The sequence below is a fragment of the Pleurodeles waltl genome, chromosome 2_1 (genome assembly GCF_031143425.1).
Source record: "Pleurodeles waltl isolate 20211129_DDA chromosome 2_1, aPleWal1.hap1.20221129, whole genome shotgun sequence".
NCBI classification, from domain to species: domain Eukaryota; kingdom Metazoa; phylum Chordata; class Amphibia; order Caudata; family Salamandridae; genus Pleurodeles; species Pleurodeles waltl.
This window is the reverse complement of record NC_090438.1, coordinates 458,884,244-458,907,868: the sequence shown is the minus strand read 5'-3', so window position 1 is coordinate 458,907,868 and position 23,625 is coordinate 458,884,244. Positions and strand designations below refer to the sequence as shown.

Sequence of the window (23,625 nt, the reverse complement as noted above, 5' to 3'; positions counted from 1 at the left end):
AGGAAAATATCATCTCTCAGATAAGGGCAAAATGACAAATCATGTTTTAGGCAGACACAAATATAGTGACTTTAACACATCTGTGGGAAGATGCATAAATGGTGGAGAAGGTCACTGATTGATTTTGTAAGTTACATTATAGAGGGGGAGTTTTTAAAATAGGTTAGCTTTGTTGAATGCTGTGCATCATGAACAAGAGATCACTGTGACTCAGAAAAAGGCATATACATCTGTGGGATATAAGGACAAGGGAATGAGATGCAAATTCCATGCTTTTATCATAGGCCATCAACATTTTATTGGCAGACCCTTTGCTGTTTCAGCTTAGGTGCTGTCCTTAGGGTCCCAAACTATAAACCAACATCTTTATGAAAATTCATGAAAAGAGGCATTTCAAACTTGTGCAAAGTTAATTGACTCAAGGACAGGCAGTTCCTGATTTATTACTTACCATTGAAAGATGCATTCCACTTGGCATCCTCAACTGCATTTTCTATCAGTTCAATCCCCAGCACCTCTGACACCTGGTTGGCCATTGATAGGCCAATAGTACCTGATAATACAAAACACAATACAATCTTCAGGTTTTATGACTAAAAACAGAAGAACTGAATCATATCTGCTCCAAGAAGATGTACTTTAGAGTGATTTTATGAAAAACAAACTTTGCACCTGAAAACCTGTTTTATAATTTGCGGCAATCAACAAACTACTAGATCATGTGTGGAAAGGAAACAGAATAAAATACTTGGGCCATGCTCAACTGTTAAAGGAATTTGGAAAGGATCCAGCCTACTAAAGCAAGTGTAAGAAGAGGAGAGGAGAGCAACATGTATACACTGAGGATAATGTGAGATCGTGTCTGATAGCGGGCAGGAGTGCCTGTGGCTTTGCAATGTTGCTATTAGGAGGAAGTCCTTTGCGTACAGGAGAAAGCCTGGTGACAGAGGAAACAAAGTAATACACTTTCTAGTAGCGTAAAGGATATGTGGGATTCTTTCCTCACCAGTTCCACAGCAGACATCAAGGAACACTGTATTTCTGCTGACATGGCTCAGTTCTGCAATGGTCTTGTACAGAACTTCAGCTCCTGCTGTATTGACCTGAAAAAATGCATCGGGAGATATACGGATTTTTAGTCCTAGTAATTCCTCGAAGATGTGTGGCTCACCATGAAGAAGTTGATAAGGGGACTGCTCATGGGTGCAGCGGGTCATCGTGCTGGAATGAGAACACAAAGTAGAGTGAATCTTGGATGTTCAATGTTTGAAAAGTGGCTTGAGATACCACAATAGTTAAATGCAGTCACAATTTTGTCCGCCTCTTGATTAGTTTATCTAAAAAGTACCTAGGTTTAGGCATAAAAATCATTTACGATTCTAGCATTCTGACAAATATTTGCAGTCAGGATAAGTGGGACTTTATAACTGAAAGGTGCACTAAGATGGTGGAAAATCCACTGTTGCAAATTCTAGATTGGGAATCCGGAAAGTCAGCCAGGGAACAATCACAGGCTCCTGGGCCCTTGGTATTCAAAAAGATCTTGCATGGCCATTACCACATGTAAAGTTACTTCTGAAAATGTTGACATAACTTTGCTCCAATGCTGGGACTGTATATGGAATACCACCAAATTTCAAGTTAATTTAGGAGAAGGGCTTCCTCTACAGGGAAACACAACTTTCGTATGAAAAAAAGTAAAAAGGTGAAGTTACTCATGTTGAGTTTAGACTTAGCTGAAAATAGCCAGGAGTCAAAATAGCCCTGTACGAATACTTATGGAAATGTATGACTTTACATTGAATTGAACTCTCACAAATACTTACGCTGAAGTATGTTTTTTAACACATATTTGCAAAATCCTATACATATATATATATATATATAATGAATCAATAACAGTCATGCAATTACACATAAAAATATACTTATGTAAGGACATTTTCTAGGATCTGTGTATTTCTATGTGCAGGAATGACATGGGCCTTTAATAAATGCTGATATTTCTGCATTGTGACACCCAGTAGGTGTTAGCAGCTAAGTGTTAGCTGAGCGATCCATGCAAGTGAAGTGAATGCCTTTCATTCACTTCTCAGCACTTCTAAACGTACACCTAAAAACATTTCAGTAGTGGCAGGATAGTAGGCAACTGCAAGGCACACCTCCTTTTTCACAGTGGCTAGAGGCAAAGACAGTAGTTCACATTTTATGTCAGGAATATTAATAAAGCGTGTAATTCTATTTCCAGGCTCTCTGGATTTTGGAATCAAATAAAAAAAATTACACCCCATGCAAATGCATAATTCAAAATATGGAGGGATTTATGATTTTCTTATTGTCTGGTTAAAAAAATCTTTCGTAAGATTTTATTTTATGTTCTTGGATGATGTTACACAGTATGGCTAGAGCCCAAACTATGAATGATTAAAAACTATGGAAATTATAACAAAATACTTATAATAACAACAATAACACATAGTTTACTACTTCCACAATTGACACTGCTCTACTATCAATAGTATTACTAATAATGCTGATGAGAATGGTAAACATAATTGTAACTACAATAATACTAATAATGATGATGATGATAATAATGATAATAATAATAAATAAAAATAACAGCAACGCATTTTACCTAATGGGGGATTTGAACTAACCGCGTTTCTAAAGTTGCCTGATCTGACAAAATGTTTGATTAATTATGAACTTTTTAATGTTGTACCACCAATTTATGGTGAGCGTTATGCTCATACATGCACTGTAAGATATTCGACACACTAAACAACAAAAAGGGATTATGACTGGGCATGCGTAATGAGGAATGTTTCTGTCCACATGAGGTAAACCGTGCTGGTCCAGTTATGATATACTACTTTCTTTTTCTTAGAGAGCCTGAACACAGAGTCCTAAATATCGTGCTACAGAACTTTCCTAGCCACAATATCATCTACAGAAATACTGTGAAGATTACTATGTGTGGGTAAGCAGGGACTGATTATACTTATCCCCACGTATAAGTACCCTGATATTCATTTTTAAGGTAGATAAATGTGGAGTTGAGAATATTAAATCTATACGTAATATTATCTTGGTAGTCGATGTTCTGCCTATGATATTTTTGCAGCACAAGCTTTTTGTAATCGATATTGTGGTATACAGCTGCTTAAACATTTATGGTATGCAAGCACTTTACCAAAACTGTTGCTCTTTATTTTATTTTCTCTACAGGGATCAGTTTTTAAAAGCTACAGTGAAATTGCTAAAGCTGAACGCAAGGACAGAAAACAACCGGTTTCCCTCTGTAGCAGTCGAGTCTTACCACTAATGGGACACAACAAGTACTTGAAAATGGGCTTCTTCAATTACAGGACAGACCACAGAACACACGTGAAATGCAGCTGCTTGTGTTCCACAAACCAGGCATGTAAAAGTATTAATTTACAAACTCGTGCGGTACAAACAAAAAGGAGAATGTATTAAAATAGAGCACTACCAACATACCTTCCTGGCACATAGGAAAGACGATTCTTCTTGCACATATATTAAAGCAACAATCATCAATAAATTAGACTAGAGTATTGCAGTGACGCAAAATGTATCGCACGCATACAGGGATTGGATGAAAATGATTGAAAAAGTGCAAATGTAGCAATACCTGTTTTGACTGCAATCGGGCACAAGTGACTTTCACAAAGGTGAAAATAACGCCCTTCTGCAAACCTACTTAGAGACCCTATATTGTTACGCTGTACGTCACTTGAAAAAAAAAGTGCTAGTAAATAAAATGTTTTGTGATTTTAGTAATCAATGGTTTCAGCAGTTTTTTCAAATATGAGTTGGACCACCAAGTCTTCCTTGCACTCTTACGGCATAGGAGCTTCTGGATATCAACCTCCTTTTCCTTTCTAGAAAGTTCAAAATGGTGCCATGTGCATAAACTGAACATCTTCATCCAATTACATCACCTGTCAGCTGAACGTTTTGCCCCCAGCTATGGTAAGGCTGCTGTGCGAGTACAGTATCCTCCAGAAAGATGTGCCTGTGTCTTTGTGGATAGAAAGTAATACAGACCATAATAACTCAACAGAGTTTGGCAGGCGGCAGAGGCCCAGCGGGAAATTACCCACAACATTGACGCTGGCTCGTACTCGACAATGATGTGGTGCGTCGGGTGCGACAGCACCCGTCTCGCTTTTCACTGCCTGTAATTCAGACAGTGGAAGCGCAACAGGGCTGCCCAAGGGGGCTCCTGCTCTGCCCATACCAAGTGTGGGGATCCCCAGGGGGCCACCCAGCACCCCGTCTCTGCCAGCCTTTGCGTGGTGGTGGCAATGCCATACAAAAGCTAGTGGACACATGAGTTGTAATTCCCAGGGCAGTGCTGGTCTGGTGTATTAAGACTGCCGACACGGCCAGGCCGGTGGCTGGCGAAAAAGTGGAAGTGCCGGCAGTCGGACCGTGGCTCTTTCGCCACGGTCATAATGTGGCTATTGGACCACCGTCCAACCGCCATTGCGAGTCTGGCGGTCCAAGGACCACCAGACTCGTAATGAGAGCCTGAGTGTTTACGGAGCTTGTTGACCTGGAGATTTTTTTTTCTTTACACACTTGGGCATTTTTAAAAAGGCTTTTCGGAGTCTGTACAGTAAGTCTCCTGTTGTACTCTTTTATGCATTCTTACATGCCTTTTCAATTGGCCCTAAAACATCTAAAATGGGAGTATTCATATACAATTAGTAGAAATACAAAAGTCTGTGCCCTCTTTGTAGCTTTTACTAATAGGGTGTTCGTGTTTCCAAGTCCTACGTCCATGTGCTGATTCTTCCTTCTCCTAATATTGCAGCACTCATTTGCCTGACAACAGACCTATCTAACACCCTCAGGAACATTATTCATGCACCACACTAGTTCATAAAGTTATTTGAAAATTTAACAGGCTAACTTCAGGTCCCATAAAAAAAAGCCACAGGCTTGCTCACCTACCTGCACCATATTTACAAACTACAGCATTGTCTATAAGGTAGTCAGCAATAGCACCTTACCATTCCTCGAAACCAAGATCAAGAAGTCTGGAGGCCTTAGTAATATGTGCAGAAGCAGCATCACCAGAGTGGAATCCAGATGTCCACACACTCCAGACACCCTCCCATTTGCAACCAAGTTAACGCTATAGTAATCCACATACATACATGAACAGAATATCTTTTTATTCAAAAGAACTGCTGTTTGTGCAAGACAAGAGTTGGGCACTACAGGGACATATCTAACTCTGAAGTATATACTTATTATAATTATGGCACATGCTGAGAAGTGTTGGTGCTGCTTCTCTACAAGCAAAATAGCCAGATGGAGAAGTGGAAATGCTCTCCTGTTAAAAGCATGACATCCTCTTCTAACTTGTGATTTTGCAGTTCCAAATTAGGTCTCAAGAAAGAATTGGAGCTTGCTCATTTTAGGTGGAGCAAATCAATCCAGCTGAGATGTGCCAGTGCACCCCTATTCAGTGTCCCATCCCTTGAAAGAAAAGCCTGTAAGATTGCTCTGCTGGAGCAGCTGGATTTGGGAAGAAAGTCCGTAGAAGGACATTGGAATAAATTTTGGATCAGTTCTTAGTATAACTCCTTCATCTGTGAATCTGAGAAAGGGCTGTTGAGTTGTGAAGGCCTGGATCACACTCACCCTTCTAGTGGACGTCAGCGCCGACAGTGTGGCCACCTTCTAGGTGAGGAATTTTAACTTTACTTTGAGGATTGGTTCAAATGGTGGTCTTATTAACTGAGCGAGGATGACGTTCAGATGCCATTCTGGAGGAGGTGGTCAGACTAGAGGGATAAACATGGAAATGGTCCTTCATAAATTGCTTGACTATCCTTGTGAAGCAAAAGAAAGGAACTTGCGAAGAGCATCTATATCTGGATATTGCTGCGAGGTGTACTTTCACAGACGCATGCACTAAACCTGAGCGAGCCAGGGAAAGGACATAGGGCAATATTTGCTCTGGAGACACCTTCAGCAGGTACAAGTTAGTTTTTTGACACCATAGGCCGAATCATTTTTATTTCAATCTGTAGGATTTGTTGTTGAGTCTGCTCCTGCAAGGATATCTTTGCATTCCTGAGGAATATTTATATTCTGGAATTAATGGAATTCAGGAGCCATGCATATAATCTAAGAAACTCTGGATCCGGGTGAAGAACTTGGCCATGGTTCCTCATCAGGGAAGACGAACCGGGTTGGTCTCGGACAGCAGGAGGAGTTCTGTGAACCACTGCTGCCTGACACACCACGGGCTATCAGGCTGCACTTCTCCACCTTTATCTTTCTAAGCACCCTCAGTATCATGGGGATGGGAGACAAAGCGTATGCAAATATCCCAGACCATCTTTTTAAAAAGGAAATCCCCCGTGATCCTGGGAGTGGGTGCTGACTGGCATAGAATCAACATTTGTTGTTCTCGTTCATGGCGAAGAGGTCTAGTTCTGGTTTGCCCCAAAGGTGAAACAATTTGTTCATTTCTTCTTGATCTAGTTCCCAATCGTGGCGCCCTTCCAGTGATCTGCTGAGCATGTTTGCCACGGTATTGCTTGTCCTTGCTTCATGTTCTGCCTTCAGAGTGGTGTTGTGGGCTGTCAGCCAGTGCCATAAGTCATGTGCTTCTTGGAGGAGAGCCAGTGACTTTGTACCTCCCTGTTTGTTTATTTAGTGCTTGCTTGTGGTGCTGTCCGTGTGTACTAACACTGAAGATTCTTGTACGTGAGGTAAGAAGGCCTGGAGAGTGAGAAAGATGGCATTGAGTTCTATGTGGTTTATATGCATAGAGCGGTGAGCGGGGGACCATTTGCCTTGGATTTGCAGTTCCTGGAGTTCTTCCAGAAAGGCATCTATTGTGATGGTGAAGTCTGGTATTAATGGTAGGAACATGAGTCCTTTGGAGAGATGAAGGATGTGAGACCACCACTTCAAAACTTGAACCATTCTTGGTGTCATCTTGATGAAGTCCTTGAAAGACCCTTGTGACTGAATCACTTTTCTTGGAGTTCCTCCTGCAAAGGTCTAATTTTCAGGCGTGCTAGGTGAATAAGGTTTATAGCGGAAGACATCATCCCTAGTAATGATTTGCACTGATGCACTGAAATTGACTTTTTTCTGGATACTGGCTAGCCGGGTTAATTTCTGCTATCTTTCCAGGGTAAGACCAGCTTTGTCCTGTTTGGTATCTAGGATGGAGCCTAGAAACGTTATCTTTTGTAGAGGTACAGTAATTGATGTTTGAAGGTGTATAGTAAGCCCCAACCTGTAGGACAAATTCACACAATACCTTGTCGCTTTGGTCACTTGTATGGGTGTTTGTGCCTTTAGCATCCAATCGTTCAGGTATGGGAAAACTTCATGACCTTAAGTTCTGAGGGCTGCTGCCACAGCGGCCATACATTTTGTGAAAAATGCTGGGTGCTGATCTGAGGCCAAATGGGAGGACTTTGAACTGGTAATGGGTGCAAGCTACAGTACATCAAAGGTATTTGCGATGTTTTGGAAGTATGGGAATGTGGAAATATGCATCCTGTAAGTCGAGAGTGGTCATAAAATCTCCATGGTTTAGGAGATGCAGGATATTCATTAGGGTGACAATGGGGAATGACTGTTTTTTAGAAATTTGTTGAGCTCTCTGAGGTCTATAATGGGTCTCTATTCTCCTGATTTCTTTCTCATCGGTAAAAATGCGATAAGAAGCCTGTGCCTCTTTGACTGAATTGTATTTTCTTGATTGTTCCCTTGGGGAGCACTGTGAGTGCTTTTTCCCTCAATAAGTGAAGATGAGGGAAGGGGGAGAGCAACTTATAGTGGCATGTTTTGCAGTTTCTATATGAATTCCACGTTATGACCATAGGTGATCTGATCTAGTACCCATTTGTCCAAAGTTATTTCCTGCCATTGCTGGAGATGGTTCGAAATATTTGCGCCCACTGATATGGTCAGGTGGTGGTAGCTGGCGCCTGATTGAAATCATTGTTTAGGGGCAGCATCCCTGGGTTGTGCGGATTGTCTTTGTCGCCCTGCCTGCTTGGTGTAGGTCACTGATGGTGGTGGGTGGTATGATTGCTGCTGATAAGGAGGTCTATATTGACATTGAAAGGGCTGATGGTAGCGATGGCAACCTTCCCTGTAGGTAGATGACATTTACCACCTGCTCTCCAAAAGGGAAACCTACGGAACTGCAATGTGCCTAAAGATTTTGCAGTGTCTGTGTCCGTTTTAATGGCGAGTAATGCATCGTCATGTTTTCCAAATAGTGTCTCACCATCGTATGCCATCGAGGATTTCTGATTGCACCTCTGGCCTAAAAGATGTTGATTTGAGCCAGCCTTGTCTCTGGAAAACAGCAGCTCCTGCCAGTTGCCAAAACCACGTGGTGGAGATATCCACTGTACAGTCTATTATCTCTGAGGATGTACTTTCACCTTCTTGTAGTATCTTGCGTACGTCCGACTTCTTGTCTTCAAGCACTAGGTCTAGCAGAGCACCTCTATCTGACCACATTTGCCTATCAAAGTGGCCCAAAATGGCTAAGGAGTTTGCTGCACGAATTATGATGGCCGACATACTGGAGAAACACTTTCTAATGTTGTCTAGGTGCCTCGCTTATTTGTCAGGTGGGGTAGAAATCAGGAGTTTTGGAGCGCCTTTGCGCTGCGTGTGAGACCATTGAATCCGCCGCAGGAGAATCCTCAGGACCTTGATACTTCTTATCGATGCGTGGAACCACTGGCTCCACAGTTGCTGGAGTTCGCATTAGTTTGAGGCATTTTTCCCCAAACGTGATCTATTATAGGAATAGCTCTAATAGACTTCGTGTTTGTTCCTTGAAGTCATAAAGGAAACAATCTGAATGTTACACCATAATACGTAAGTCAAATTTTGCTGCAGCTCTTTCCATTAAATTGTGGAAACCCCTGATGTCCTCAGGAGGGGAATCTGAGGGATGTGGTGCTAGAGAACATGGCGTGAGAATGAGATAATCATTCCATTTGTCTTGGGGTGGATGGGTGTCCTGTATCTCACCCTCTTCCCTGTCATTGTCAGATGACGAAGGGTCATCTCTTGGTGGACCTGCAACTGAAGAAGCCGGAGTCATACTTGGCATTCTTGGTGGAGAGATAGGCCTTGGTGTCTCAGGGAGTACTGGAGGAGGAGGTGGTTTCTCTGATGATTCCAGAAACCACCTACCGGAGTCCTGCAGCATAGCCTGTAGATCGTGAACCAGTGAAAGTGGCATCTCTACCTCGTCTCGTGGATACTCTGTGTAGGCAAGGCAGGGTGGATATCCATGAGTGACTTGTGGGGTGTAATATTGTTCATAATAGAAGTCACCTCCTTCATCGTCATCCTCCTGATATTTTACTTGCAGCTCAGGGGGGCTGCAAGCGGGGCGAAATGGTCCTTCATTCTCAGAGTCTTCCAGACCATGCAAGGTACTTGGAGGATATGGTGACACCTTGCTGGGTGAGGTGCCCTTAGGTCTAAAAAAAAGTTTTGCTGACTTTAGTGAAGGTTAAAGGTAACGTAGATGAGGGAATAAATTGCAATGTTGTGGCCGTCGTCAACAATGGTGGCATTGACGTTGATGTTCTCATCAATGATGGTGTCGATGATGTCTCATTGACAGTGTTGTCTTTGTCAACGAGGGGATCTTCGTTGATGGAATAGGCGTTTCAACAGTTGTTGTTGTCGTCATAGTTGAGGGTCCCATCGACGACACAGTAGTTACTGTCGTTGTTGTTGTCATCGACTACAACATCGTCAATGGAGAAATTTACGTTGACGGTGTCTGAGTTTTTGAGGTCGACGATGGGTCAAAGGAAGCTTGTTTTGTAGATTTCACAGAAGGAGTGGCCGGCCCAAAGGAGACACTTTTATGGAGACTTTTGAAGCTTTCTCTTTTTTTCCACTGTCTGTGAGAGACCTATGATGAAATCTCTTTAGTGTCTTTCTGTCTGCCTCAGAAGTCCCTTTGTTGTGGAATCTTGACATCTTGTGAGAGTGAGTTGAACTGTCGTTCTCTTCCTCTGAGGGAGTATCTTTTTGTGGTTTGGTCTTTTGCAACTACAAAAGAAGTCTTGCTTCACTGTCCTTTAGAGTTTTAGTAAAAAAAAGTTCTGCATACCTTACAATCCTTTGCTTTGTGGTCAGGATAAAAGCAGTATAGGCAGTCTTTATGTGGGTCATTCACATGTAATCTCTTCTTCCCACAAGATTTGCAGGACCTAAAGAGCCCTTTTTAAAAAGTATTCAACATCTTGATGCTTTAGAAGATGAAGTAAGGAAAAAACTGAGTAGAGCTCAGGAAGACTCCCTTCACATGACTTGCGGTAGAAAATTTGAGGGAATCAGCCTCTCTTGGGAGTGTTATAGAGAGTGCTGTCACCTGATTGGTCATAAGTCAAGTGTGGCCTTTTTTTAAAAAAGGCCATGGATTTGTTATTAAAGAGACTGTTCATTGCCATTGGGGCCTATGGTAATGATGTATACTGCTGTGTTAATATACCGTGGGACTCCCACTTCGACGACGGGGATGATTCAAGCATGCGCATCTATGAAAGAACCAATACTTCAGAATATCCCATTACATGCCAAGTCGTTAGAGGTGTGTTGTGACTGTTTCGCAATCGTTTTTCAGCCCAATAAATGCATAGAAGCCTTCCTGAAAAGTGTTGCACTTTTCGGTAAAATGTATGGCAGGCATATTAAGAAATGTAGATACTGTCTGATTGCAGGTATTGCAGGCAGGATGTGATGTGCCTGTATTGTTCTATTAAAAATATATGCTGAACTAGTAATGCACCACTAAAAGCACAACAAGCTTGCTCAACATTGTGGGTAAATGTGTAGTGGCTCTGCAAAGTCCCCCAAAGGAGGGTATAGTGCATTGTTATAAAAAGCAGAGACAATGTAAAAGATGTTTCATATGCCCTGGTAAGGTAAAACAGACAACATTGTTTTTTTTCCTATTGTAGTGTTGCAAGCCCCACAGGCGAAAATGGGAAGGCTTTACTAAACTTAACAAAAGTTTAACTTTTGATTGGAGCTAGCAAGACATATCATCATAAGTATCAAAATAATGGTTACAATAATGCCAACAACTTGCCAAGGTTGGATTTATTACAACTATTACAGGAAAGTAGTTTTAGAACTTACTATCCTGAAGTTACCTAAAGCAGCCCTGAAGCAGACTCGTTTGTTGGATTAGCCTTTTACAGCCTGAGCCAAGGTGCTCCCTGAGTAGGTGTGAAAAGGCCTGGGGCTGCAACAAATAACTATTTGGTGGGAAGAGATTTACTTCCTACAGAAACCAGGGAGAGGTAGGGGGTAGGTAAATAAGCTAGACATCAAAGACAGGAGCCTCTGCAGGATAGAGATGTCCCTGGAACCACAGCATCTCCACTTCCTTGACCACTAGCCAGACGGGAGCCCCTAATTGGATTGGGAGAAGGCTTGAAGGAAATTTGGTCACCTGTTAGTCACAATTCTTTGTTGGGGCAGAGAGATGCACACACCAAGAAGGGAATTTTTCCATTTAGATTTTTGGAACAATAGTGCATTCTGGGTCAAAAATATGACCCACTTCACAGGAAGTTGTCATAGTAGGGGGAGGGACCTTTACCACTACTGGTTGGTGTGTTCCCCAGCAGCCCAGAATGAAGGATAATAATGAGAGCTGCAGGAGCTCCTCAGATCACTGCTTGAAACATAAGAAGAAGGAGGACTGGCCTGCTGGACCCTTGGCTTGAACCACAGAAAGCTTGCACTCAGAAGGACTTCATTTGCTACACTCACAAGGCTCCACAAAGAAAGGACTGTGCCTACCTCAAAGGAAAAGGAGTGGACCACCTCATCAACAACTGTACAACACAGCTGGAAGAAGTCACCTACCAAGCCAAAGAGAGGATCATCACAGCTGACCAGCTGCAACTGGATTTCGTAGACTGTGCAGGTGCATTGTGGGAAATTGAGTCCTAGAGGCAATCCAGAGGTTACGAACCCTTGGACTGAGCTAGTAGACACTTGTTTTTCCCAAACGAATCAAGAAACGTAAGGATTTAAACGTTTGGAAACTATCTGGAAAGTTTTGATGAAAAGCTCCACGAAGAGACCGACTCGATGTCGAGAGTCAAGCCGCCATTGGCTAATCGCGAAAAGGCCTGCTCGCACTGGTTTGACCCACTGAAAGCTCTGGATCTCCTCGCCTTTGAGGACAAAGACTTCCAAAGGCTCGCAGAGGCATTGATTTACAGCAGGATGCCATCGTCGAATTAAACTTCGGATCTGAAAATCACAAGAACCTGCTGCTGAAAGAAAAGCTCCAAGAATAGGTCTAAGGGCCTGACTATGAGTTTGGTGGTTGCATCACCGTACAGACTTGCAGCGGTCCCAAGAAGACTGCTGAGCCAGTGGTCTCCTGCCCACCATATTACAATGTTACTGCTGGCCCAGTGGCGAAAGGTACTTACCTAGATTATTTAGTCTTTATTCTTGGGGGGGGGGTGGAGGGCCAACATCGGGAACTGAAGGGAAAAGAAGGGAATGGGATAGCTACACCCAATTTCCTTTGATTCTGCCATCTCAAACCAGGCAGTCTCCCCACCACAGTTGGCTCGACAAGAAAGCACATTGTGATTTTGACGGCGGTCCCTTTGTCTGCACTACCTTCTGACAGCTGCTATTCACCAGCTGCCATCAAGTAGGTCGGCATATGGTTGGCGGTGTTGGCGGTACTCCAGCAGTTTCTAGTTCAGCAAACTGGCAATATTGTAATTCGGCTGGTGGACCACCTACTCAGTGGTCGGGGGTTCCGACACTGCTGTGAAGGCTATGACAAGACCGCTAAATTCATAATCAGGCATGAAGTCTGAAAGTAAACTTTTGACTGGAACATAGCCATCATCCTGTCCGACACACGCTCCATTGCGATTGACCTAAAACTTTGCCTTAACCTGGTCCAGTGAGAGTAGAGAGCTGTGAGTGGCGCTTTATGCTTTTTGGTGCTAAAATGCGCAACTTCTGAATATGGGGCTGTTTTAGATATTGGCGGATGAGTTACTCCATTACAGCGGTGATGGATATCCCATCTGCCAATATCTAAATCCCATTGTAACTTATCGGATTTAGATTTCGTTGGATGGGATATCCGTCCGCCAATATTTAAATCCCCATAATCTTTAAAAATTCATATCTCTGGTTGCCTACATTAGATTCTTGTTATTTTGGTGTTGTTTTAAATATAAAAAAACATTTTCTATTTTTATAAATTGGTGTTAGATTATTATGGTGTTGTGTTGTTTACTTATTTATTGTTTTGAAGATATTAAATGCTTCACACATACCTGTCTAGGTTAGGCCGGAGTGCTCCTTTGCCAGGCTACCAAGGGTTGGGCAAGGATTATTTTATTGAGGCTTGACTGGACCTATTAGTGATTGTGGTATTATTACTAGCTGAAGATGAGTACCCCCACCTACTAATGACCCACTTCCCTATAGATACCTAGGCAGGCTACCAAACTCTGCCATTCTAGTGGAACTGTTATATCTGTTGCAGGAAGATAACCATTGTTGGCCCTTTACCTGGTGATGTTTGAGGAACACCTGAGGGGCGTGCAGGCAGTAAGATTCAAATGGAAAAGGGACAGTGGTGTATAACTGTTAGACACAGAGTAGAACAGGCAGAAGGTATGCACAGAAAGCATCAAGTGATATTAGATTTCAAATGACACCCTTCAAATATTTAAACTATTTACACAGATCCTACTTGACCCAAATGGCCTTGACAAGGATATATCACACAAGGTCAGGAAGTCTCCTGAGATGCCAACTAGAGGCTGTAGATTGAATACCTATGACTTGTTCACGTGGAGTAGTACAGGTGGTCTGGGTACAGGTGATCCCATATGGAGGGCAGTGTATAACCAGATAGAACTATACCTTTAATGATGGATTCTAGGTCTGCATCCGAGCATGAATAAAATTATTTCCGAATGGTTGCTCTGGGTCTTCCTTTGACAATGACATATGGCAGTCCACTGAAGGCCCTGTATTTGATCTGTGTTGTAGAGACATGCCGGAATAGTATGTAACAGAGAAAATCAGGGTAAAAATGTTGAGAACAGATCTCAAATTGGATGAAGACATGGGAAACTGGAGGGAAATTGTCAGCATGTTTCAAGATGAAGCTGAACCTGTGGCTTCCTCATCCACAGAATGAGGTGAAATGGCTTATTCCTGTTTATAGAACTTACTTAACCCATAATACAATGACATCAGAAGGGACAATAAAATCCTAGCACATGACACCAGGTTAGTTTTGATATAGTACTCAAGTTAAACTTAAAATGCTAATAAAATATTTAAACAACTTTAAAAAGGTAATGTGCTGTTAAGCTTTAAAGAAGCACTACTGATAACTAATGTTCGACCCCCCACACTGGTCATCATCATGTGTCGTGCCTGTTGAAGATGGTAAAGGTGATGATGAAGTGATCTGAGACACTGTAACCAAACAATTCTTGCCCTGTCTAAGACTGCCAAAAGGTAATACTGAGGTCTGTCTATGGCACTACACACCATAATGTTTTAGGCGCTCCAAATTGTTTTCAGATATTGGAACTGAGGCACATGCCAATAATATAATTTTATCAGATCAAACACTGTGAGTTAAGATCACACCGCAGGAGTTTCACCTAACCAATACAAATAAATAATATTCTTTTATGCACCTTGTGTGTCAACACAAAATACATCTTGACACACACACACACACACACACACACACACAAAATGTATCAATTATAAATAAAAAGATAGACCAGTTGATTGTGTCAATGATGTCATACCCCCGTGTTCGTATCTTTTTCCCTTCCCATTTTGCATTTCCTAGTCAACTGTGTCAAACGAGGTGAACCTTTGGTGACTTCATATATTTGTATCTGCCAACTGTTAATAACAGATAGGAAATGCAGAGCTGAAATGGATACACCCAGGAGGAGAACATGTTCTATTATACAACAAAAATGAAATGGTTTCCTACAGCTAGCTTGAAGAACAAACTCTTCTTTGGTAAATGACTTTTTTAGACCCCATACAACCACTTCTTTCACATATACACCTAAGGGCAGAGTAGATCTTAGTCTTTCATTTGTATTCTGCATTATTCCAAAATAAAAGCAGTTAATTTAAATGGCAAATGGTCACCAGAAATGCATCTAATTGCCAGAATCATATGGAGGGACCTACAATATGGGCAGTCCCGACCATGCCAGACCTCCCGTCACCACCTTTGCTACAGATCTGTTTGTTGGACTTCTACATTATCTTGCTGTTTGTTTACCCTCTCCAGGGCCTGTGAGCGTGCACCAGCTATTATTGCTTTCTACCAGCACTGATATATGTAATTCAAAGGAAGCTAACCCCTTGACATCTCACTGCATTTTCGACTTTTGCCAGGTTCCAAAATACCAAGCACTTACATCTGTGCCTGTTTAAAAACACGAAAACACAACCTGGTAAATGGATCCATCAAGCCTTCAAATTTCCATATGGCTTCACTCTTGTTTTTTGTCCAACTGAATCAGTGTCCAGAGCTATCACCTGATCAGGCCAAAGATGCTGTTGTGTGAACAAAAGGAAATCTGCTTGAAGAATGTCACAGTGGATGGGTCAGAAAAGGGACACATTTCTCATGAAATTAGGCTTTTTCAAATATCAATTGATGCTGTTTGGGTTATGTATTGTTCCTGCCCCCATGATCGTAGTATATTTGTGCTGCAGTGTACAATGATAATCTGGTTTAATATGTAACCATGAAAGAGCATATTCAATTCAAATAAGCTTTATTTCGGTAACTAGCACCATAAAAGCACTAGACATAGAGATAAAAACACCACATTTCATATACATAAAAATAGATTCAAACTAAAACAATCCATACAATAATAAATATCACTGGGCCCAAGTCCTAAGATATGAGGTTTGCACACAGATGAATCTAGCACCATACACATAAAACTAAAATATTAAAAGTTATAAATCACTGCAAAGCGTAATAGTTTTTTTCAGAGGTCAACGCCAAATACAGAACTAGAGAAAAAGCAGCAAGCACTTTCCCAGATGATTTACAAAATTGTTTACAAAATGTTCACAGTTTAGGCCACAGATTCAACATAATCAGTTCGCAGCTTCTTTAGCCAGAATGCAGTAAAAACAGTGATTTCTTTCCACAAGGGATACAGTTATCATGTAACCACCAGCTGCTTCATCTCCCTTTTTAAAATTAAACAGAAGGTCTTAATTTTGTGACAAAAGCTACAAGAACTAAAACAATAGACCCCCTCTGTAAAAATACACAACAGCACAGTGGTATTATGAATAATGCACTAGTTAACAATTCATTTCACGGGAATGGGCTAAACCACGTTCATCATCGTAAGAGCAGTCTGCAATTATATGAAGCTACTCATACAAAGCAGTTTCACATAAGTGAAGATAACGTTTTTGCTCTGTTGGTCCACATGGCTCCAAGAAATTTAGCAACAGCAGTAACCAAGGCATGGTGAGTGTCCAACCTAAGAATTCGAAGAGCTATAGCGTTCCTGTGGACGCCAAGCAGTCTACAGGCAGGAGCAAGCCACTTCCTGCAAGGAACTGCATAGGCAGGACAGACAAATAAGACATGGGGCAGGTTTTCAATAGGAGCGTTACCAGCTGGACAGACAGTAGTACCATCAGATGACCAACTGCTAGTAAATGATCTTAATGTTAGGGTTCCTACACAAAACTGAAAGTACAGCTTCCTGTCCTTAAGGGTTGAAATCATATCCCAAAATGCCTCATATCTGTGTGCATCTTTCAAATCAGCAAAAGCATGTTGCAGCTTGGAATGAACTGCTACAGGCAACTCCTCAGAATCTACAATCCTCCAATACTTTATTTTTAAAGTCAAGCTTCAAAGGAAAGGCAGCAGTAGCTGGGCAATCCCAAAGCTTGCACCAGCCAAGCAAATACAGTGATTCCTTAACATATTTTAGCCAAGGGACACTAAGAGAGCAATAATCTTCAACTACTGCCGGAAGGGCTGCAGTATATGAGGCAAGCTCGGGAGTAGTCAAGAGCCGTCTCCAGTTCAAGAGAGGACGCAACTGGGCTCTGGGGCCTATTCCCTTGATACCCAGATCCTTAAAAAGGGGGAATAACCGGGTGTTCAGTGGAAGAGAGACAAGTTTCCTCAAAAAGGTATTTTCAACTATAGATATTTCTTGAGCTTTAACATGAACCCATAGCTCTGCACCATAAGGGGCGGAACTAACAGCCTTAGTCTTGTAGATCTGAAGTACCGGGTGAGTCGGTTTAGTATATGAGGCGCCAAAGTACTTCACTAGGACCCCAGTGTACTGCTTTTGCTTCAACACCATCTTGGTGATATGGGATTTCCAAGACTGGTTCTCTAATATGGTTAAGCCAGGGTAACCAAAAGATTTCACATTTTCGAGTGGCGTGCCTCCAAGTACTGTCTTCCCTTTGAATGATCGGTTAAACATCATCAGTTTAGTTTTGGGGGTATTAATCTCCAGTCCCTGAGAGAGACAGAATTCCTCAAATCACTTTAGGAGTTTCTGTAAACCACTCAGGGTCTTGGAGATTAGAAGAGTTTTGTCTACAAACAACAATACAGGGACTTTACAGGCACCTATAAATGGTGCATCTGCCGCCACCTTGGCTAAAAAGGAGACAATATCATTGATAAACAATGAAAATAAAGTTGGAGCAAGGACACATCCTTGTCGTAATCCACTTTGCACTGGGATTTTGTCAGTAAGTTGACCCTGATTGCCCCACCAAACACGTGCATAGGTGTCCTCATGAAGACGCACTAGTGAGGAAAGAATGTAGGGAGGCATTGCCAAGTCAGAGAGAACTTCCCACAACTTGTTGCGAGGTACTAAGTCAAACGCAGATTTCAGATCTACAAAAGCAACATAATGATTTAGATTTAGACCGTTTTCCAATATAGAAGCAAGAATCTAAAAAGCTTGGTTAATAGTAGAATTTTTTATGCGAAAAATGGCTTGCAGTGAACAAAGGATATCATATTTAGATATCCAATCCTGGATCTTCCCCAAGAGACAGTGGCAGAACATTTTCTGCACACAGTCTATTAAACTGATAGGCCTGTAATTACAGGGCAAGGATCTATCGCCCTTTTTATGGATGTGTACAACAACGGCACCCTTCCACGAATCAGTAATTGGTGCCACCTCCCCCATTGCGTTAGATATGATAAGAATGTATCTGGACCAGGCGTCTATGTCAGTCAAAAACAAGTCCGCCGGAACGCTGTCCTGGCCAGACGCCCTATGACGCTTAAGTGTGCCTAATGAGTCCACGACATCAGAAAGGGTGAACAACTGTAAGGTTGGAAGATTGGGCTCTTGGTCTGTAATAGCAGGAAGAGCCCAGTTCTGCACATATGTCACACTAGAATAATTGGCGGAGTATATTTGACTAAAATGGGCAATCCACTCCGATGGAGCAATGTTCTTTTTTACACGCAATACACCATTATCAGGGGCTTGCGTGGCCAAGGACCAAAATTTTGCACAATCCTTGTCAGATGCAGCTTCATTCAATGCAGTCCACCATTGCTCGTCGTGCATGTGCTGGGCTTTGCAGCTAGCCGCCTTGTATGACTTCCTAGCTATGCGGCTAGAGGCTATATCCTTGGTTTTAATAGCTTTAACCAGCAATTCATTTGCAGCCTGACAGTCCTTGTTATACCAAGGATGTTTCCATTGGAGTCTTGTGCCACCAAAATTACTGCCTACCGTGAGATAGGCCGCAATACTTTTGAAACAAAGAACATGAGATGTTATCAGCTGTGTGTTATTAGTTGTGGAGCCCGCCTCTTGTTGCGCCAACCAAGACCTCAAAACAACATTGACAGAAATTAAAGTATCAGGCCAGGCTGCTACCTGATGCCACTTCAAATGTCTTTTGTCGTTGGTCATACTGATGTCCGTTAGTGGAATAATGAGAATGCTAGACATAGGCAATTGGTTACATACAGCAAGCATTTGGGCAGAAAGTGGGTTATGATCACTCTCTATCTTCTCAATAACTATCATATTGACAACCAAAGCCCACAATCTCAAATCAACTAAGCAGTGATCAATTCTGCTTGTATGAATAATTTTATTATACGTATGACAGCCCTTAGCATCTGATTTAGTTCTGCCATTAAGTGCTCTAAGCCCCAATTCCATAGGCAGCATAGCTACTTGTGACCACCTATTGATGGGAGGGATGTCTGGAACAGACCACATTCGATCCTCCTCATACGGGGAGCAAGATCATCCCAGTCTAAAGCTGGTGACATTGAAGTCGCCTGCTACAATGATTTTGAAATACCGAAGGCACTGCCTAAGAAACGCTTCCAACACTAGGAGCGTACCAGAGGACAGCCCGACCCCTCTTGAATAAATATTAATAATGATTATTCTGGACTTTGGCCCTAATCATAACTGAATTCCCAGTATGTCAGGAGAGTTGATGGATAACTGTGACATACGATAGTTTAATGTTGTTCTGACCCATGTAGTTAAACCACCAGAGGGTCTTCTTCTCTTGCTAGGAAGTGCTGGAATATGGAAATTCAGGAAACCAGACAAAAAAAGCAGATCCACTGCCCATGTTTCCTGAAAAAGGCAGATATTATAACCCTCAATAAACTGATTAAAAGCTGGCAAGGTGGCAGTAGATCTTAAACCTGCCACATTCCAAGAGACGTACCCCACCATTATGAGATTCTGGGTGCAGCATAGATGTAATAGTAGCACCATTGACTGGACAATTAACTAACTGGTTTTGAGACACCTGGCAAGAGCTGTCGGAGGTAGACGGTCTAATGGACTCAGAGACAGGAAAGGAGGAAGCACTAGTGCCAGAACCAGCTACATCAAGCAAAGCAGGAACAAAAAGTGAATAAACTGAAGGGATCTCAGATGATGCACTGAGCCAGTCATTATCATTTAAACCTGATCTGATGAACTACCCCGGGGCAAGGGATAAGTCGAGCGTTATGGTGTGTCGAGAGCCTAGGGTATTTAAAATGGAAACGGGAATACCTTGGTGGACATGTTGTAGCATCTAAAGCCACCAGATTATCTGCCATATCCCTTGTCCCTGAATGTCAACTCAATCATTTCATAAACTGTAGTAGGATCTGGTCTCCTGACTGCCCTAATTATGTCCACACGGATCACAGAATCACAACCTCTCACGTGACGTATCCAATGAATCGCCTTGTTTTAATGGTTTCTCTGCCCTTCCTAGATACAGCAGGATGTGGCTTAGGTATGTTGACCATCAAGACGGTATTGGTAGATTTAGGCCTGTCAGCAACAGAGCCATCTGTGCAATTGGAGGTACCATTATCCACAGGCATAGAAGGTTGACAATAGACTCTAGGTTCCTTGACCATGCCTGTGCCACTACAACTGGGAACCTGGTAAAGATTCCCTGACCTACCACCTGCTGGCCATTGGCCAACACATAGAGCCAGACTAGCACTAATGGGGACGGATGAGGGCGTAAGACTCTTTACAGACTGGCAAAGGGAAGTTAGGCAACACGGATGATAGACCAGGGGAACTAGATGCAAGGCCATGAGCACCAACCAAGGTAGTCAACACATCTGATGGAATCATCTGCCTGACCACAGAGATTAAGGTAGAAACCATAGATTTAAGTTCAGCCACCTTAGTCTTTAAATCTCATATGTAAGAGAGATGTTGGAACTCAACCGCAATGGGGGTGACAGTTGTAATTATAGTCTTACCTGCCATAGTTTTGGTGACAGGATCCATGTGTAGGTCTAGGATGTCTCTTAAGAGACTGAAGCAATTACTGTAAGGCAGAACACTAATGCCGTTGATTGACGGCGTGTTCGCCCGTGACGGTGTGGAGTGAGTGACATGACCCCCCTCACCTCCTTCCCTTCATGTGCAGACCCCTGCAATTCTCGTGTTTTAAACATGTCAGGAATTTTCCTGCGTTTAACCCACAAATTTAAGGGGGAATACACACTCTGGGTAGTTTTGGGAACATTATCTAGGGAGGTCAGTATTTCCTCGCATTCAACTAGAAGATTATCAATCCTTGTCAGTACACGGTTATCTGCTGCATGCTTCTGACTTTTACATTTTTTTGGTCTGCACTATCCCAGCTCCCGCCCTCTGCAGCCTTTCTTTTACCCATATGCAATTTCACTTTTAATGGGCAATAAATAAATAGGCCCGGGTCAGACCTGCTGGGTCAGTAACTCCCCCCTACCAAAATATAACAGCAGTAGCCTATGAGGCCAGTTTGACTGAACAAAACCAAAAAAACAAAAATGTTAGCTTGGTGGCCCAGCACAGCCTCCTTCAGGCTCCGACGGGCAAGGACAGGCCTGCCCTTGGCCTGGGCTTTGCCAGGGTGCATCCTGCGCAGCAGTGATCTTTCTAGCGCTATATAGCGGTCGTCATCAGCACAAGTGTGAGCAGCTGAGCAGATAAGATGGCCACCTCCATGTGGGTCATTCAACAGTGCCTTTGTAAGCAATGTTTATGCCTCCTGAAAAAACTGTGAATTCCAGATGTCGTGGGTGAAATATGTAGGGTTCCTCCTTCTCTCTCTTTGAGAGGAGTGCAGATGGATCCAAAGAAAGTTCAAGCAATCCTAAAGTTTCTGTCTCCAGCCAGAGTGACATAGGTTAAGAGGTTTCTTTGCTTTGACAACTTTTATCCCCGATTTATAGAACGTTTTTTAGTAATGACCTTTTCTGGTTTCAATTTATATTTGCAATGCATTCCACTGCAAAAGGAAATGCAGGAATAGAACATTCCTATTTCAATTTCTATTTGCAATGGGATGCATTGCAATAAATATCAGACAAAGCAAAGGCTTCTGAGCCATTTTTTGGCAGGGACAGATACAACAACCTAGCTGCTCCACTTGTGACAGCCTTGAATACTGGACTAAAAACATATTCACCAAGTTACATTTTGTGATTTTCACTTATCATAATGTGTGCTGGATTGAGGTCTATGACAGGGATTAACCCTATAATGGTTATTCCTTAATGGTTACTTATGTTCATTACCTGATCTCATCCATGGCTATAACCTGACTTTACAATTACATGCAGACAACATCCATACCTAAAGCCAGCTGGACAGCCTTCTGTCTTTATTGTGGAATCGCTCATATGTGGTGTGTCAGATACACTCACTTTTGAACTGGTTCCATTTTTAAACCACATCCATGAAGATAAATACCCTTGCAATAATTCCTCTTCTCTTCTCTGCCTGACCTTAGTCTTTGTAGAACAAATACACCATGAACTTGGTTGCGCACAGGTATTTTAGTTGTACTTTCTGAAAAAAAGAAAATCATCATCATTGTGTGCGTAATGAATATGTGAGCACACTAGGAAGTATTGTTAAGTTGGACCCATACTATCCATACTATGACATATGTTAGAAATGGGGTCTTTAGTTGGCAGTCAGGTTGCCCCCTGTCCAAGCAAGGACCCTCACTCTAGTCAAGGCAAAGGAGAAACACACCCGGTTAACTCCCGCACACCCCCTTGGCAGCTTGGTACGAGCAGAAAGGCTTAACCCAGAGGCAGTGTGTAGAGTATTTGTACCAACACACCCAGAAATACAGTGAAAACACACAAAAATAGAAACCACACCACACCACACCACTAAATCAAACAAGACCAAAACAACAAAAACCCAACATACACAAGCAAAGTTATGAATTTTCAAAGATTAAACTTCAATATAGCAGTTAGAAACACAAGTACTTCGATTTGGTAATATCATGGCATCGTGACAGATTTCACACGGACACCCAGGTACAGTACCTTGCAAAAATTGGAAAACAAGCCGGTGTACGGAGTCGGGTATCGAGGCGTCAATGGATCCGGTGCAGTGCTGGTTCCGATGCTGCAGAGCGAAGGATTCGGTGCAAGGCGTGAGATCCTTGCTGTAGAGGTGGGGTAGTGTCGGGCAAAGCGTTGGATCCCCGCACTGCTGGCAGAGTCAATATCCGGTGGTCACTGCGTGGTGTTGCAAAATCGGGTGTCACAGATGTCGGTGACATGGTGCTTCGGGACTCATAGAGCCGTGGACTTCAGCGAGGCTGTGACGCCGTTGAGACAGCGCGGTCATCGCACTCCAGCGAGGACCATGGCTCCAGTTGCGGGTAGCGTTGTGGGATCCCGCAGTGGCGTCAGTTCCGAGTCGTCCGAAGTTAGTACCCTTGGTTCTTCTTGGCTTTTCACAAGCTTCTCCTTTCATCGCCCAGGGCCTGAATTAGGCACCATTTGGCAGGGTAGAAGTCCCACCAGAGAGTTCAGGCACTGGCAGAGGAAGTCTTTGATGGCCCTGAGATTTCTGAACAGGGGGCAAGCTCAGTCCAAGCCCTTGGAGATACATCTCAAGAAGGAATGTACCACAAAGCCACGTCTTTGTCTCCTGTCTCTGGCAGAAGCAGCAAATGTAGGATAGCCCAACAAAGCACAGTCACAGGCAG

The 23,625-nt window shown here is 42.7% G+C and overlaps 1 protein-coding gene across 1 annotated transcript in view; it reads right to left on the bottom strand.

Moving 5' to 3' along the window:
- Nucleotides 1–23,625, bottom strand: part of TRMT2B (tRNA methyltransferase 2 homolog B) — a 194,352-nt gene that overhangs the window by 62,572 nt on the left and 108,155 nt on the right. The window contains exons 9-10 of the mRNA XM_069213328.1: nucleotides 1,007–1,221; nucleotides 452–553 (exon numbers count right to left, since the gene is read on the bottom strand). Of these exons, the coding sequence (XP_069069429.1) occupies nucleotides 452–553; nucleotides 1,007–1,221 (317 nt within the window). The remainder of the gene's footprint in view (nucleotides 1–451; nucleotides 554–1,006; nucleotides 1,222–23,625) is intronic.